This window comes from Prionailurus viverrinus, unplaced genomic scaffold, assembly GCF_022837055.1.
Source record: "Prionailurus viverrinus isolate Anna unplaced genomic scaffold, UM_Priviv_1.0 scaffold_45, whole genome shotgun sequence".
Classification (NCBI taxonomy): domain Eukaryota; kingdom Metazoa; phylum Chordata; class Mammalia; order Carnivora; family Felidae; genus Prionailurus; species Prionailurus viverrinus.
In genome coordinates, this window is record NW_025927610.1 from 2,167,752 (window position 1) to 2,186,521 (window position 18,770).

The 18,770-nt window shown below is 47.4% G+C and overlaps 1 protein-coding gene across 10 annotated transcripts in view; it reads right to left on the minus strand.

Annotated features, from left to right (window-relative positions):
* FAM193A (family with sequence similarity 193 member A) overlaps positions 1 to 18,770 on the minus strand; it is a 169,950-nt gene that overhangs the window by 9,961 nt on the left and 141,219 nt on the right. For all 10 annotated transcript variants that reach the window (XR_007149710.1, XR_007149709.1, XM_047847169.1 and 7 more), the window contains 5 exons: positions 17,177 to 17,459; positions 16,112 to 16,295; positions 14,636 to 14,866; positions 11,448 to 12,279; positions 4,087 to 4,168 (listed from right to left, as the gene is read on the minus strand). Coding sequence is in view for 8 of the 10 variants with exons in the window: in XM_047847169.1 (XP_047703125.1) it covers positions 4,087 to 4,168; positions 11,448 to 12,279; positions 14,636 to 14,866; positions 16,112 to 16,295; positions 17,177 to 17,459 (1,612 nt within the window). In the remaining 2 variants the exon portion in view is untranslated. The remainder of the gene's footprint in view (positions 1 to 4,086; positions 4,169 to 11,447; positions 12,280 to 14,635; positions 14,867 to 16,111; positions 16,296 to 17,176; positions 17,460 to 18,770) is intronic.

Sequence of the window (18,770 nt, forward strand, 5' to 3'; positions counted from 1 at the left end):
TGAAATGGACACAGCCATGGTCCAACTTTGATAATCACTGACATCCTGGTTCCTTTCCATCTGATTACTATATTCTTTTGTGTCTTTTTTTGTTTTCCTGATTTTTCTTGACCAGTCTCTCAAAGGTTTATTTATGTAGTTAATATTTGTAGAGTCAAATTTTGGCTTTGTTGATCTTCTCTGTATTTGTTTTTTATTTCATTATTTTTCTTTTATGTATTATCTCCTTTTGCTTTCTTTGGATTTGGTTGTTCTTTCCCTAATTTCTCAAATGAAATCCCAAGTCATTATTTTCAGTTTTAAAAACTCACTTGGCAGCACTCAAGGCTTCACTGAAAGAGCAAACTTTTTCCACATCCTTCAGGTTTTCATATGCGTTTTCCCTATCTTTTAGCTCCGTGTATTTAAAATGTCTTACTGTGGTTTCTTATTTATTAACCCATGAGTTATTTACATGTATATACTTTCAGATTTCCAAATATTAAGGGACTTAAAATTTTACTTGTTGCACATTTCCTACTTAAACATGTAGGAACACAAATTATGCATATTCATTCTCTGAAACCTCTGAGCCCTGCTTTCCGTGGCCCCGCAAGTGTTCTGCTTCTGTGAACGTTCCCTGTGTGCGTAAGAACACAGAGCCCGGTTCCTGGACACAGTTTCATCTGTACTCATTAGACTCAGCTTGCTGGCCAAGCTCTGCTGATCCCCCACATCCTTGTGGGTGCTTGCACTGCTCAAGCGAGCAGCCACACAGAGAAAGAGTCTGAGATATCCTACAAGAAGAGTGGATTTGATTCTCCGTGCAGCCCAAAACAATTTTCCTTTTCGTGTTTTGAAGCTATTTCATTAAGTACTTAGTTTAAAATTTCTATGTCTTCCTCACACACTGAACCTTTTATTACTGTATAGCAACCTTCATCTGTCCCTTATATTAAAACATTCTGTCTGATAATAACATAACTATACAGGGGCGCCTGGGTGGTTCAGTCAGTTAGGCGTCTGACTTCAGCTCAGGTCATGATCTCATAGCTCGTGGGTTTGAGCCCCACGTCGGGCCCTGTCCTGACAGCTCAGAGCCTGGAGCCTGCTTTAGATTCTGTGTCTCCCTCTCTCTCTCTGCCCAACCCCTGCTTGCTATCTCTCGAAACTGAATAAACATTAAATGTAAAAATAAAATAAATAAATAAATAACATAACTATACAGTAGCTTCCTTTTCCCTCTTTATTTCCACCTTTCTATTCATCGTTTTAGGTATGTTCAGTATGTTCTCGTAAATGGTACGTGTATGTGTGTGTGCGTGCATGTGTGTAAGTATGTATATGTGTATTTAAAATTATTAACACAATCTGACAAACTTTTTATCTATAATGGTTGCTGGTAAAACTGAACTTGTGTCTCTCGTGTTTTTAAAATTTGTTTACTGTACCTTCTTTACATTTGTTTTTTCTGAGTTTTGATTTTTTTTTCCTTCTATAGATTAGCAATTTATACAGCCTATTTCTATTCTTTTAAGGACTGCTTGTGAAACTGTATCACCTTCACCTCAGAGTCTCAATATTAAATCCTTAGCTGTTGGGGCACCTGGGGGGCTCAGTTGGTAAGCGTCCGACTTTGGCTCAGGTCACGATCTCACGGTTCCTCAGTTCGAGCCCCGCCTTGGATTCTGTGCCGACAGCTCAGAGCCTGGAGTCTGCTTCGGATTCTGTGTCTCCCTCTCTCTCTGCCCCTCCCCCACTCACACTCTGTCTCTCTCTCACAAATAAATAAACATTAAAAAAAACCTGAAATACTTAACTGCTAAATACGTGAATGATAAAAGAACCTGAAGATACTCAGCTCTACTTTACACGAACTCACAAGCTACTGTTCAATACGGTGGTTCTTTCAGACATAATGTCAACTGGCTATTAGTACTATCTTGTTACAAAGAAAGCATTTTATTTACCGACATTTATCAGGCTGTTTCTCTCTCCTTTCTGCAAATCAGACTTTTTAAGATCAATCTTTTTTCTTGAAGTGTAATCTAAATTTTTCTTTAATGTTTTTATTTATTTTTGAAGGAGAGAGAGAGAGAGAGAGAGAGAGAGAGAGAAAGAGAAAGAGACAGCATGAGCGGGGGAGGAGCAGAGAGAGAGGGAGGAACAGAATTCGAAGCAGGCTGCAGGCTCCAGGCTCTAAGCTGTCAGCACAGAGCTCGACGCAGGGCTCGAATCCAGAAATTGTGAGATCATGACCTGAGCCGAAGCCGGACGCTCAACCGACTGAGCCAACCAGGCGCCCCAGATGTTTTTTTTATACAGATGTTTTTGTAGCAAGTTCCTGTAGTTTTTCTTTTATGTTAAAGAATAGGTTTGTGGGAAACATAGTTATAGACTGACAATTTTCTCCCAGCACTGAAAATATCACTCCATGGTCTTTGGGTTTTACATTTGCTATGTTGAGGAAAGGATTTTTATTTGTTTATCCTAATGGTATATGTTGTACTGTTGAATTTGTAGATTTGGATTTCTCATTAGCTCTTCAGAGTCCCCAGGCACCATTTCTCTTTACATACTGCTTTTCTATAGTCCCCATCTTCTCCAAAGGGGGGGGGGGTGTCCAGTTAAATGTATATGTTAGACTCAGTCTCTTTCCTCCATGTCTCTTAACCTCTTTTATATTTTCTATTTTCCTTGAATTGTGGTGCATTCGGGGGGTATGTCTGAGATATTTCTTCAAATTCACGAATTCCCTCTTCAGCGGTGTCTAAGCTGTTTATTGTGTATCTATTAAGATCTTGATTTTAATAATTATATTTTTCATTTCTAGATGTTTGTTTTCCCCAGGTCTTGGGTGTTTGATAATCTCTGTTTATAAGCACATGCATGATTTCAAAAATATATGAGGCCTACAGACCTACCTTGGGAAAATTTCCCTCCAAAGTTCTGCTTTTATCCAAGAAAAGTCCCTATTCCATCCCTTGCTCCCCAGAATTTAGCTTCAGGGCAAACTCTCTTACTAATGCAAGTGATTTACCTATAGGTCATTCGGGACTTTGTACAAACACATCTGTACCACTTGAGAATGACAATCCCATTTCTTCCTTCTGATTCTTATCCTTTTTTTTCTTCTTATGTCTTCGCAAACAGAAGTTGTGATCATGGGCATCCTTCTCTTCTTTTTTCTTTTTTAATCTCAAGGGGCAGTTTTTAATGTTTCACTGTAAGTATGGCATTTGTTGTACTTTATGGATACCTTTTATTATGTTAAGGATGTGCCTGTGTAGTCCTACTTAAGAGTTTTTGTAATGAACACATGTCCAACTTGAGCAGATGCTTTATTCCGTCTGCTGAGATACATACACACACATAAATTACATAATAAATATAATTTCCAGAAATATTTAGACTTCTTTTCTGTCCTATCCTATCCTGAACAATTAGAATTCAGAGCAAACACACTGCTCCTTTTGTGTGTGTGTGTGTGTGTGTGTGTGTGTGTGTGTGTGTGTGGTTACCTGAAACAAGTTAAAGTACTAACAAAGAAGGAACAAGGAGCTTTAAAATAAAATTTGCTTGCCAAAATTCACAAAGAAGATAAAATACTATCGAACACAGTACTAATAAAGTCTGATGCTCGTCAGGAAAACAGAAAATATCTAAAATGTTACTTTTCTCCTTAAAAGCATGCCATACAGAATGTTTCAGTGTCAGCACACATGAGGGTCACCAGGGATGCTTGTGATCATATAGACGTCAGGTCCCTCCCCAGCGCCTGACCCTGCAGGTGTGGGGAGAGGCCTGTGTGCCCCACTGGTGCAGCTGGTCCAAAGCACGTCGAGAAACACTGTCCTAAACCAGTCTTCACACAGAAGGGAGGGGAGAAGCGCCTGGGTGCAAGCGGGAGTGAGGAGGCCAGTGTGTGTGCTGGGGCTATGGAGGGACATGTGTGGCAAGCCGTCACAGGGCTGCAATGCTACTGAGGAGCCAGGCTCCTTGGCCAGATGACAGAACTTGTGCCCCACACAACTGGCAACGCCACGGGAGGGTCGTGTATGGCAGCCGTGAACCCACATTACTTCAGACCCAAGCCCCAACATTTACCTTTTGAAATACTCCACTTCCCTCTCGGTCTCGTCCATGTCCACGCTGTCTAGGTCGATATCTTTAGGCAGAAAGACATCATCTGTTAAACGAAAGAAACAAGGCAAGTCAGATTACAAGAGAAGAAACCATGTGGCTTTACTCTACTTAATTTTAACAGCTTCGCAAACTGAAAATGTTCTCCAAGATGAGATTTTACAAACAGCTAAAAGAGGGCAGCTGAGTCCCACGTGCTTGTGGACATCCAGGTCCAACCTGGACATCGGGGAACTCATGTGGTTGCTGAGCAAAGCAGCTGTCACTTCAGGTCCCTCCAGAAGAGGCCCATTTGCTGACACCCAATCCCCAAGGGACCAGTCTTTAATTGACACATCTCCATGATGGGAGAGCCCTTCGGAAGACTCTTGGAAACCCAAGTGCTTGTGAGCCCAGAGGCTGCCCTAAGTCCCTACTGGGGGCAGGAGTGCACTAGTGAATAGAGAAGCTGCCCAGAGGGCAGCATGAAGGGGAGGAAAACGCTGTCCCTCACAGTAAGAGGGCACAATTGTACCCCGGTCCCAGACATCAACCTCTACAGGAAGATGGCTCTCCCAGACACTTGGTTTACATATGCAACATCCCAGAAACATCATCAAAAACTTTTCAGGCTGTTCCAATAAAAAAGCAAGGCTGCTTTTTCACTTTACAGTTAAATCACCCAATTTGAAAACAGGATAGCAGGGAGGCTAATGATTTGGGACTATTCCATCTCCTGGAATCTCAGCCAGTTTGAGGGTTTCAACTTCTCGCTTCTGCTCTGCCCACCCCATCTGGTACCTGTGGGATGCCGGGCACTTCCTGGGCCCTGTCTGGGCCTCGCGCGGGACCATCAGTGCAGGCACAACAGCCAGCCCCATCAGAGAAGGGTGCAGAGTGTCCGCTTCCCTGCAGACTTTGGCATGGGGCAATTTTTTATAATCTTTAACAAACAGACACAGCTAGCACCACTGACGACCTCTGCCACCAGGCAGAGCGCCCTCACATCCGTGAGCTCACAGAAACGGCAGGGAAGAGCTTCCCTGTCGGGACCTGCGTGACCACAGCCCCTCCTGCACAGACAGCCCCCTGCCCCTGCCGGACCCAGGCCCTCCTACTCTCAGCCTTCCTCCTCCGCAACTCCCCCAATCCCTCCTTCCACCTGGATACCGACACCACCAAACCTCCACCCCTGCCCCAGACGGCTTTCCTGAGTTCCACGCTTATAAAGCTACCTCCTGCAAACACACGCCTTCGGGCGTCTGACCCCCAATACAGGCAACAGTGGGTCCCCATACTCTGCTGCAAGCCTGCTCCTTTCCTGACAGTGAGCCTCCCATCCCCCCTTGCCCATACGTCACACTCTCTAGGTGCTGGGCAAGCACTCTGTGAAAAGTCAGGGACTCCCCCATCTCCATCCACTGCCACTGCTTCAGTGCCGGCCTTCACTAGCCGGCACAGTCATCCTGACAACACGCCCAGTCACAGCTGCCTGGCTTCCACGGCCCAGTCCATCCCTCCCCAGCCACAAAGACTACTCTGACCAGGGCTCTGTCTGGATATCGAGAAGACCTCGCTCGTCTGGCTGCCGACTCAACTCGCTGACGCCCTGTTCAAGGCAACACCGACGTATGAGGAAGAGCAAGATGGGGCAGGAGGGTTTTTTTGTTTGTTAGTTTGTTTGTTTTGTTAAAGTAGACTTCATGCCCAGTGCAGAGCCCAATAGGGGCTTGAACTCAGGACCCCGGAGGTCAAGACCTGAGCTGAGATCAAGAGTAGGAAGCTCAATCAACTGGGCCACCCAGGAGCCTCAGGGGTGTTTACAGATACAATGAAAGTGAAGCCTAAGGTAAGAACAATCTCTAATCAATAGTCATTCCATTAACAGTTCTAGAAGAGGAACAACCACAAAAGCAGACAGAGCAGGTACATCTGCTAGGAAAGCTGTCTTAATAAAGCAATTTCTTTTTTTCCTTTAAAAAAAAATGTTTATTTCATTTGAGAAAAATGTTTATTTCATTTGAGTGCAGCGCTCTCGCAAGCAGGGGGAGGGGCAGAGAGAGAGGAGAGAGAGAGAGACTCCCAAGCTCCGGTTAATAGCGCAGAGCCTGATGAGGGGCTTGATCTCCCAAACCATGAGATGGTGACCTGAGTCGAAATCAAGAGCTGAATGGTTAACCAACTGTGCCACCCAGGTATCCCAATAAAGCAAATTTCTTATATTCTTTTTTTCTGATTAGAACTAATAATCAGTATTGCACATCTTGGTATAAGGGAAAAAAGAGAACCATGACCAGCTTCAGTACCACAAAGACGTTTTTCACAACAAAGCTATATTAATCAGAGTGGAAAGTATGACCCAAGTATTTCATATCCAGCCAGGCTGTCTGTTCATCATTAAGAGTGCAGGAAATGTTCTGCTTTGCCAAAGCTCAGAGAATTCTGTGCCCCTGACCCTTGCTTGGGGACACGCGCCCAGGAGCAAGCTCCACCCAACCAGAAGAGGGCTGGGAAAACCTCACAGGAGGACCAGCACAAGCACGGAATGTAATCAGCTGTGGACCTATGAGTCCTGTGTGTCTGACACAGCGGAAGTAACGCGGCTGAAACCGGGAAGAGAAGGGACTGCGAAATGGAAAGGATGGGATCGGCTCACAGACTGTTGCCCCAGCAATAAGTGGGTGTCAGAGCGCTTCCCGTGGAGCCAGCGGTGGAAGGAGAGCAAGGACGGGGCACTAGACGTGCAAGTGTGGAGGAATGCACTCAGACAAGACTGCCAAGTGTCGTGAAAACCAATGATTTTTTACAAATAAAAGCTAAGGAAACACATCACATAGAAAAAGAAACAGTAAGCATAAAATACACAGAGTAATTATAAACTGTAATCAGAGCCGACACAAAGCACACAGTAATAATACATGGGAATGGGCTTAAACTCACCTGTAGATAAGAGTTTCCATTTGGCTCACAAAGCAAGACTCAGATTTGTGCTACCTAAAATCAGAGAATGAGCTAACACTAAGTGACTCAGAAAGGGGTTAGCACAGAGGGGCCCCGCCAGGCGAATGGAGACAAAAAAAGGGCAAGGATCACCATCTTAACTAAAGTAGAATCCAAGCCAAAAGCACAAAAACACAACAGAAGGATATTTTTCAGTACTAAAATCCACAATTCACTAAGAAGATATTGTAGTTAGCTATTATAATCATATAATTATATATATGGTTATATAACATATATAGTTATTTATAGTGCACCAAATAACACAAACACCACCTTTATAAGGCAAAACTACAAGAAATACAACATAGAAACTCATTAATAATAAATAAGAAAAGACAGGTCAAGAGCACAAAAAACAACTATGGGATACAGAAGACCTAACCCTTACTATAACTCATCGATACATGATGGGAGATACATATTCAATTTTCCCCATGATAACAGAAAAAATACACTTTTATCTGAAGTATATATGGAACAGTCACAAAAAATACCTGTAAATTCCACAAAACAAAAATATTACAAACAACAAACTCTGATCACAATGCAGGAAACCTAGAAATTATTAAACATACAAAAACAATTCTCCCACCCAGAAACCTAAAAGTCACCTATTACACTACTAGTGAATGAGGAATAAAAACAAAGAAATTACTGAATTTCTTAAAAACAAACAAAAAACCAAAATGGAAACATTATCAGACTATGAAACATATTTAAAGGAATGATCAGAGAAAAATCTGAAGCACTTAATACTTTGATCAAGAAAAATGGTGGAATGAAAACAAATGAACTCAATTCCCAAATCAAAAAGTTGGGAAATAATCAAGAAAATAAAGGAAAGCACAGGAAGAAAATAAAGATAAAAAGCAGAAATTCATGAGGTATTAGAACAACAGTAAACCTATTTAATAAATCAAGAGGCTGGTTAAAAAAAAAAAAAGGTAACAAAACAGACAAACTATTTTTTTTTAAATAGGCTCCACACCCAATATGGGACTTGAACTCAACCACCCTGAGTGAGATCAAGAGTCACATGCTCTACCAACTGAGTCAGCCAGGCGTCCCCAAAATAGACAAACTATTAACTAATGAATGAAACAGAATGGGGAGAAAACATAAATAATGATGAGGAAAAGAGCCACTGAAAATAAATTTAAAACAAAAAATTTTTTTTTTCAACGTTTTTTATTTATTTTTGAGAGACAGACAGAGCATGAACGGGGGAGGGGCAGAGAGAGAGGGAGACACAGAATCGGAAACAGGCTCCAGGCTCTGAGCCATCAGCCCAGAGCCCGACGCGGGGCTCGAACCCACGGACCGCGAGATCGTGACCTGGCTGAAGTCGGACGCTTAACCGACTGCGCCACCCAGGCGCCCCGAAAATAAATTTTTAAAAATAAGGTACTTTGCACACATCTACGTAAATAAGTTGGAAAACCTAGCTGAAAAAATAATTTACTATGTGAATATAGTTTACTAAAATTAACCTCATTAGAAACAGCAATGTAAAATAAACTAATTTCCATTTCTATCTTTCTCAGAAAAGAGACAAAATTATCAAGGACCTAGCCCATAAAAAAGCACCAGGCGCAAAGGGCTGCATAGGAGTTTTTCTCTCAGAACTTGAAAGCTTTGATAGTCTCAATGCAGGGTGAATTGTTCTAGAACACTGAAAATGAAAAACAAACAAGAAACCCTAATTTTTTACATTTCTTTATGAAATATGATACTAGTAGCCAAAGCTAATACAGGAAGCAGGAAAAAAAAAAAAGTTACAGACCTGTATCTCTTATCAATATTGGTATGAAAATGCTAACTAAAATCATAGCAAACAGAACCCAAAACTAAAGAATACAATACACTACAAGCAAATGGGCTTCATTCCAGGAATCCAAGCCTGCTTCAACATTAGGAAACCTAATAACATAATAGGTATAAGAAGAAAAATCATATTTGTGTCCACAGATTCCAGAAAATCTTTCACCAAATTCAACACCCATTCCTGATTAAAAAAAAACCACTCCATAAAAGTAGGACTCATTGCATATTTTCTCAAAATGATAAGATATATAAACCTTACCCTAAAGCCAGAATCTGACTTAATGTGGAAACACCAGACATTTCTGTTAAGATTGAGAATGATACAATCAAACCCTGGGAGGGTAAGACTTGGGAAAGTTGGAATAAAGCTTTCTCTATTTGTATATATACGATAGAACAGTTGGAGAACCCTAGAGAATCAACAATAACACTCAAACAATAAAATGATTCAGTAAGACAGAAGACATAAAGTTAATATACAAAAATCAATAGCTTTTGTGTACACAAACAACCACTCAGAGCAGCACTATCCAACAGAAATATGATGTGAGCCACAAATATAATTTAAGATTTTCTGGTAGCCACAATAACAAAATTAAAAATAGGTAAAATTAATTTTAGTAACATACATTTCGTTCAATTAAAATATACCCAAAAGACGATCATTTCCACCTGTAATCAGTACAAAAATTACATTGTTGTATTTTGTATTTATATTCATTCTTTTCATACAAGGCTTTCAAGATCCACTGTATGTTTGCACTACAACACCCTCCACTTGGAGCAGCCACATTCCCCGTGCTCAGTGGTGACGTGTGACTAGTGGCTAATGCACATAAAGCGCAGAGCGAGAAGACATAACGGTGAGGAGTCCCACAATGACACTGCAAACGAGGAAGATCGAATACGTAGTGAGCAAAAAACTCAATAAGAAATGTGGACAATCTACGAGAGAAATTTCAGAACATTCCTAAAAGCCACAAAAGTGGACTTCAACGAGTGGAGAAACACTCCTACATCTGGAAAGGGCAATCAATTCAGAGAGGCATCAATTCTCCCCTAAACTAATGAATAAATTTAATGCAACTCCAATAAAGATACCAACAAAGCTTTTTTTATGGCCCCAGCACGTGGACACTGAAGTCCACACGGAAGCACAGAGAGGAATAAATAGCCAGGACAATGCTGGAAAACACCTATGAGGAGAGGCCTCACTGAAACACACAGGGCTCCCCAAATAACTAACTCAGTGCGGCAACAGCACATGACAAAGCAAAGCGGAAAAGAACAGAAATTCCAGAGTAGAAATTTAGTGTGGCGCAAAGGAGATGTCCTGAATCACTGGGGCAGGATGAATTTTTTTTTTTTTTTAACTAAAAAAAAAAAAAAAAATGTTTAATGTTTATTTTTGAGAGACAGAGCGTGAGAGGGGGAGGGGCAGAGAGAGAGGGAGACACAGAATCCGAAACAGGCTCCAGGCTCCGAGCTGTCAGCAGAGAGCCCGACTCGGGGCTCGAAATCACAAACCGCGAGATCATGACCTGAGCCAAAGTCGGATGTTTAACCGGCTGAGCCACCAGGCGCCCCAGGACGAATTTTTAATGCCTGATGCTGGGCCAGCGGGCTAACCATTTAAAGAAAGACCATATACTGGACCCAAGCCTCACAGGATACACAAGAACAAACTCCAATGTACCAGGCACTACATGAAAAAGGCGGAACCACACAAATGCTACAAGACACAGGCACACCCCTCTTCCACCTTTGTGCTAGAGGGACGCTTTCTGACTGTTATTTAAAATCCAGAGGCAACAGGAGATCAACGAACTGACTATATAAAAGTGACAGAGAACACTTCCGCATCTGCAGTATGTAACACATTAAAAGGCTAGTATCTCTAACGTGAAAAACTCTTATTAAACATGGAAACAAGAAGACCGAAAACCTAATTATAAAGTGAGAAAAAAATAAAGAATAGAAAATTCACAAAAAAGAGACAAACCGCTCTTAAAAACATGACCTCACCGTAATTAGAGAAAAATGGAAATGCAAACCACACTGAGGACCCTCTCAATGCTCCATCTTCAGGAGTTAAGGCCTATATAATTAGGTCACGGTATTGTACTAGTGTTAATTTCTTAATTTTGATAACTGTGTTGTGGTTTTGTGAGAGAGTATCCTTGTTTCGAGGAAATACACAGTGAAGTATTTAAAGGTAAAGGGGCTTGATGTTTGAAATTTCTCTCCTTTGCTTCAGAAAAACAACAGAAGAGGGAAAAAGACAGACAAAGCCAATGTGGTAACACACTGATTTTGGGGAATCAGAGTGTAGGGGAATTCTGTCCATCTATAATTATTTCAAACTAACAAAAGCAAACAATGGCCACTGTCTCTCACTGCAGTGACAAAGCCACAAGAAGCACAAGCCAGGAGGGACAAGGTAGCACCCTGGACAGGGGGCACTAGCCACACTAACCCCCCCCCCGCCCCCCCCCCCCCCCCCCCCGTTCCGTATTTACCGATTGAGCTGCTGACTCTGTCTCCTTTCTTCTTCCTGTTTTTCTTGCTCTTGCCCTTGGGCTGAGGAGAGTCTGCGGGCACCAGCTTGCTGTCCTGAGGGTGCTCGCTGGGGGAGGCAGGCTCCTGGGGGGCCAGATTCAACCTTTCTTCCTTGACGTGGTTCAGCTGCTTTTTGTTATTGTTGTTACTGTTGACTTTCCTCTCCTCTCTTTTCTGCTCTGCCAGGGAAGTGAGGTCCAGGACTTTTGCCTTCGACTCAGTCTGGGGCCGGGGTCTGGGCTGGCTCTCGGAGGCCTTGGGGGGCTCGGCCGGCCTTCTTGCCGGCTCGCTGCTGGCCTTACTGGTCTGCTTGAGCTTTTGCTTGCCACTCCCCTCCTTGTGCTGATGCATGATGTCAAGGAGAAAAGACAGCGGCTCCTGCTGCTTCCCGCTGACCTCCTTCGGGAGGAGGAGCTTGGAGTCTCTGGCGTCCATGGGGTCGGTGGCGTCGCCGTCGGCCCCCGGCCCCGGCCCAGGCTCTGAGTGGTCCCCGTGTCTGGAAGGGGAGTGAGGTGAGGTCTCTGGTTCTTCCATTTGCTCTAGTGAGCCATTGTGCATGTTTTCAGAGTTAGGTACAGACTCTGCTGCTGCCTGGAAGTTTCTAGCAAGGATGTCCAACTTGGGACAGTCTTTGCTTGGCCTCTCCTTCTTCTTCTTTTTCACAGCCCTCAGCTTCTGAAGCTCCTGAAGCCGCTGAAACTCCTCCTCCTCCTCCTGCCGCCGCTGCTCCTCCCGGAGGTGCAGGTGCTCCCGGGCCCGGGCCTCTGCTTCCAGGCGCGCCTTCTCTTCCAGCTGCCGTGGGGAAAGAGGCAACTTAAGACAACAGCAAGTGTTCTAAACGTGAAGACGCACACAAAACAATTAACTTTAAAACGAATTTATATAATAAGAACATAAACTCCGAAAGGGGATATACAATAAGCCCAAAGCTTAAAACACACTCACCCCAAATTACTTTACTCTCTGGAATCATGAGATTTAATCTTTCTACCCAGGTATATACACTCATTACTTTACTGGAGGCGGTGGTGGTGGCGGGGGCCACTTAGCAAACAATTCCTTACGGCCTCTGAGCTTGTGGCTGGGCACTTCTATAAAACAGGTCAAGGCAGCTGCGGTGCCCCTGCCCGGTGCCGGCCTCCCGCTGGAGCGTGAGAACCAGCCGCGCACACCGATCACATGGCGGTTTAACGGCCGTGCCCCTGCCACCACAGCTGGGCAAGTGCGCCTCTGCGGGCGAGGCCGGTGGATCCACATGTCAGAAGTGCGCGCTGCACTGAAAAACCTGCAACTCCTTTTTCCCACCCTAGCAGATGAACAAAGGCCTCAACATATTTTCACCAGGGTCACAGAGCCAATGGCATGCTAATATATTCCACGTCACACGGCAAACAGACGTTGGCTATTTCTGCCCTCCAGCGTGGCGTCACGTTAATATTCATGCCTGGCGAAGACCGTGCTTCACTGGTGAGACACAGTCCAGGGGCTTCGGCACAAACTCTTCCTTCTGCTCTGACAACAAACAGAAGCCGTGAAGAGCAAGAGGCGGGGCTCTCTGCATCCCTGGGCTCCAGTAACAAACTTTGGCAAACACATCTGCATTTAGAAGTCCTTCCGGGTTTACATGATTTTTCACAACATCTCAGTAGGCAATATTTTTAAGAGACAATTTACTTGTAATTGTGAAAAACTTAAACATAAAATCATGTTAAAAATTTGATGACAGATTTTTAAAAAAACTTAATTGGACAATTCAGGTAAAACTTATTTAAAATCCTGGTTCCACCTATTAACAGAGATGCCTTGGACACGGCAAGCAGCCACAGGCAGCTCCCGGAGTGGCCCCTGTGGGTGCTACTTTGGACAGGTATCCCAGCGTCTAGGAGCAGGGCGCCCCCTACAGCAGGTCGGGGGGTAAATCTGCCACAAGACAGAATCTATAGGGAACTCAAAACCAGGTACACGGTGCCTTCAACAACCAGCCCGTCAGCCAGACGCAAAGCAGGTCTGCGAGCCGCTCTGGAAGACGGGGTGCTGGGTACAGAGCACACGGGATGAGTGGGCCCTGGTGGAACACTCCTGGTGGGGAATACGTCTCACTGCCTCGCCCTAGTGGGGCTCGGCAGACCCCGGGCTCCTCGGGTGCAGAGCAGGCTTCTCCTCAGAGCCCCTCAACTCCACCTCGCCTGGGGCCGTGGAGCCCAACAGGGCTCCTGCTGGGTGGCCCACTTTGACACACGTGGGGGAAGTTTCTACTCTGTCTCTGTGGGACCTCGCAGGTGCCTGGCCTCTTCCCGAAGCCGCCACCCCTCCTGCTGTCAGAGCCTGCGCCCTTCCAGGTTCCCTCTGCACAGCCCGGATCCATCTGCCACGGTCTGCCTCTGTAGGAGGCCGGAACCAGGATGGCCTTGGCATGGGCCTGGCCCCAGGGCGCTGAGGCACACAGAAGGGCAGACGCGGCCCGTGCCCTCACTTGCAGCACTAAGAGGAAGTGCTAGCGGACAGTCTCTGCACGTTGTGTCCTCCGCTGGCCCAACCCGTCTAGTCACGGCAGACGCTTGCTTTCGCGACAGCCCATGCACACGCCCTGCAGTGAGGTGCCCAGGGCTGCCCCCGACGGCCCTCCATCCCACTCTTCCACCCGGGGCTCCGATGCCACATGCCTGCCCTCTTCCGGGATGGCTCTGCCTGATCGTCCTCTGCCAGCTGGGGGACGAGGAGCGAGGGGACGGGAGGAGCCCTCGGACTAGGTCCCAAGGATGTCGCTGTGCCAAGAGCCCTGTCCCAGCCGCATGTCGAAGTAACTTCTTTCCCCGCAGTCTCCCAAAGCCCACCGCGAACCCCCTTTGACTCCCAGCCAGGGGCTCCTTCCTCAACCTCCCTGGGAAGGAAAGCTCTTTCACAGACAGAGGTCGTGGGTCTGCTGCGGCGCCCCCGCTGGGCATAGGGACCCAAAGGCCTGCTTTAGATCCGCTGACAAACCTGTGACTTTAAAAAGGGGAAGCTGTGTCCTGAAAATACAACATAGGGCTTCTGCCCGGCTCCTGCCACGGACACAGAGACGGTCCGGGGCCCTAGTGGCAGCATGGTGGGCATGGGGCCCTGAGGCCCGCCCGCCGCCGCCGGCAGCACCTTGTGGTGTGCTCACCTTTCTCTGCTTGTGCCTGGCTCGCTTGGCGGCTCGGGTGCTGCTCACTGGCTTGGGCTCGGAGCTGTTTATGAACCGCAGAAGGTCCTCCACCCTGCGATGGTCAACCACACCCTCCCTCTCGGAGAGCTGGTCCGCTTTCTTAGGCTGTTCCTCTTTCCTCTTGGTCAGCCGCAAACGAAGCTTCTCCCTCATTTCTGCATAATTCCTACTTGTTGGTGCAGCCGGAGGCTAAGGCAATTAAATGAGAACATAACTCAATTAAGCTTCATGTTTTCATGACTCTGAATACTGCCAATTCCAGCACATATCCCTAGAAGTAAACTTTTCCTCATTTGTCAGGTAATAAGCGTTCATTGTGAAAAATAAGATAAACAAATGGTGGCAAAAAGGAAAACCTACCACAGTTACCCCAAGACCAGTTCTAGCACAGACCCTGTCAACCTTCACATGTTCATGAAAAATGCGGTAACGGAGGACCAACTATGTACACGAACAGGTATTTTTAAACTGAAAAAGGAAAAAGAACCCACATGTACGGGTTAATGTACTTCTTACAGGATACAGTGATTATCTTTTCAAGTCAATAGTGTTTATACAGTCTCTTCATCCATTTGTAGTTTCTTGTGTAGCATCAAAAGGAAAAAAGAAAACTGCCCTCAATCCCACTGCCAAAATCTCTTCCTGACACTAAACACACGTGTGCCCACTGAGCAAATGCAGACAGAACAAAAGTGGAAAAAGAGCAAAATACCAGTCGCTGCTTTTCCTCCCAGCCCCCCCCAAGGCACCACGGCTGGCGTCTGCTTGTACAGACAGACCCTTCTGGAAGGAGGTGTACGTGTGTATGTGCACCAACATCCCCTGTATCCCGGCAACAGGAATCCCACGTGCACACCGCGCACAGCAAGCACCCCCACCACACGGCTGTGCACAGCCCAGACCCGACGGTTCCACGGCCAGCTGTTCAGTAGGCCCCTAGCTCATCAACTGTTTTATTTAAAAAATTTTTTTTTAATTTTTTTTTTCAACGTTTATTTATTTTTGGGACAGAGAGAGACAGAGCATGAACGGGGGAGGAGCAGAGAGAGAGGGAGACACAGAATTGGAAACAGGCTCCAGGCTCTGAGCCATCAGCCCAGAGCCCGACGCGGGGCTCGAACTCCCGGACCGCGAGATCGTGACCTGAGCCGAAGTCGGACGCTTAACCGACTGCGCCACCCAGGCGCCCCTCATCAACTGTTTTAAAACTCACAAACAAATGCAAAAATGCAGTAATCCTTAGAGCTACATCTCTGGGCAGGTATCTTCATCACCTCCTTAGGGTGAGTACAACCTACAGGGCGAGCCACGACTCCGGACCGTCCCTTGGTTCTCCTCACACTGCGCCTGGGGCTCTACGCACAGTGTGGCCGCGCCGCGCCGCTGCCCCAGGATGTGCCAGCCCCCCAGGAACTCGCCCCCGAGGACACTTACCCCGCCGTGCCCGAAGAACTCACAGTAGCAGCAGTCACAGTACTTGCCCTCCTTCTGGTTGGTGGAGGTCGAGGTGCTGGAGCTGTGCTCGGAGCAGCTGTCCTCGTCAGCGCTCTCGTCCCCGTCGTCTTGCTGCGGGTCATACACGCCGTTCTCACAGCGGTGCCCCTCGCAGTCGGGGTCACTGTGAAACCACACATAGGCGGTTACCAGCCGCCAGCTATATGGGGAGCAGGGTGCTGCCCGGACACCAGGAGCCACACAGGAAAGGTGGTGTGGGCAGGCACATAATCTTGGAGGGCACACTCAGTCTCTTTCTGCACTGTCCCTCCTGCCACCGCTTCATGGGGCGGACGGTGGAGGTTGTGTGGGGATGGCTTCACATAGGCAAATTCAAACACAACACAAATCATCTTTTTATTTTTTTTTTAAGTAGGCTTCCTGCCCAGCGCAGAGCCCAACTTGGGGCTTGAACTCACCACCCTGAGATCAAGACCCAAACTGAGATCAAGAGTCGGACGCTCAATTGACTGAGCCACCTAAGTACTCCCCAAATCATCTTTTTTTTTTTTTTTTTTTTAAACTGTTGTTTGGGGCGCCTGGGTGGCTCAGTCGGTTGAGCATCTGACTTCGGCTCAGGTCATGATCTCGCAGTCTGTGAGTTCGAGCCCCGCATCAGGCTCTGTGCTGACATCTCAGAGCTGGAACCTGCTTCGGATTCTGTGTCTCCCTCTCCTTCTGCTCCCCCTCCCCCCGCCCCCTTCTCTCAAAAATAAACATTAAAACAAAAATTTTTTTTAAAGCTGCTGTATCATTCTTCACTGAATGTATAACAACTTAAAAAACACCCAGGTCCCCCCGACCCCTCTCCCCCGTGAAGCAGCTGGTGGCTAGATGGTGGTCTGCACACCGATCCCTGGTGGCCCCAGCTCTGAGGACTACAGATGCGACCAGTGTCCTCCCCTCGTCCCACGGCCTCTGCTGGGCACGCCCCTGTCCATCTTTCCCTGGCCGTTCAGCCGCACATGCCCAGGAACAGATCGCCGGGGCGGGCCCCAGGCTCACCTGCAGACGCTGGGGGGGGCGCTGAGGGAGCCGTCTGTGGTGGGGGGCGGGGGGGCTCCGGGAGCAGGACAGAAGCTCTTGCGCGTGTCCACAAACCCAGGGGACGTGGCCGCGGTGCTGGGGAATGACGGGGCTGCGAGACTTGCGAGGTGAGGCGAGGAGGCAGGGGCGAGGGCGGCAGGGGCGAGGGCGGGGAGCGGCGCCAGGCCCGTGGGGCTGTTCCTCGGGGCGGCCGGCACCGCGTGTCTGTGGTCCTCCTTGCTGACGCCGTGGAACACCTCGCCTGCGTGTGGAGACGCAGAAGGGTCATCGAGGACGCTGCACTAAGTTAGTTTCTGTTCACTAAACCTTTTCTCAACCTTTTCGTGTGAAGATGTTCGAAGCTCTATAGAGACTGTGAAGGCACAGTTACGAAGACGACCCACATACCCCTCACCTGGATTCACCACACTGAACATGTTGTCACACGTGTGGGTGTTGAGCCACACACTTTTTTGGCTTAACACGTGGAGCCTGCGTGCACCCCTAAACACGTCAGCACAAACCCTGGAGGACAGGACACTTCGCTGGGTGACCACATCAAAGATACACCGTCCATGTGACATTCTCATCCCGTCCCCCATGTCCCCCACCCAGCGTTTGTAGCTTTCCCCCAACCCAGCCCCTTGTCAACTTTTCTCCTCCTGCAACACTGCATTTTCTGAGTTGAGGACAGCTGCCCACCAGCATGGGCTTACGGTGTCACGTCAGAGTTAGCAGACATACTCCGGGCATGACGGATCCTTCCTGCGTGATCGCACAAAGAGGCCCCTAGCATCAGTCCGTGCCCTGACGGGGAGGTCACCTCTGACCAGTGTGCAGGGGGTGGTCTGCCAGATTCCTCCAGCGAGGGGCACTTGATATTCCCTTCGTGATCTGCCAGTCACCTGTGGCTGCTGCTCCTGGACGGTGGGCATACTGCATTCCCCAGGCGAACACCCGCTGTTTGTCACGACCACCGAGGGTGCTCACCTGGACTGACAGTCACCCTGAAGGCTGCACGGTGGCCTTCTCTGTCATGTCTATCGTGGAGCAGCGGTGAGTGTCTGTCTGTCAAAGAGCTGCCTCGCCCTCCTCCCTTCTCTGAACACCCGGATGACTCCTGACTGTACGTGCTATAATCTATCCTATTATTCTTTCTGATGCTAGCGAGGGCCCTGGGAGCCAGCTCCTACGTGCCTCTGACCTCTGCTTCCAGCTCCCCTCTGCTTGTGCTCACACCACAGTGTGGAGCCATCTAGGCAGCACGGGGGCTGGGCCGCAGCCCGGCCCGCAGCCCCATCAACGCCCTCTCCACCAGGCTTCTGCTTTTAAAGGACAAATTCCTTCTCATGCTCATAAAGCAGTGACCCCTTCCTCTCTCACAACTACAGGAACAGAAAAGAAAGGCAAGATAGCGTGGCAAGGCCCCGGAGGAAGTTGGTGGGGCAGCAACATGCGAATCAGACTCGCAGGGAAGTGCCCTCTGCTTGCCAGCACTTTCCAGGGCTACCACCACACCTGGGCCTCTGGCCATGCCAAGGAAAAGGCAATTACAGAGGCGCTGGGCGGGCCT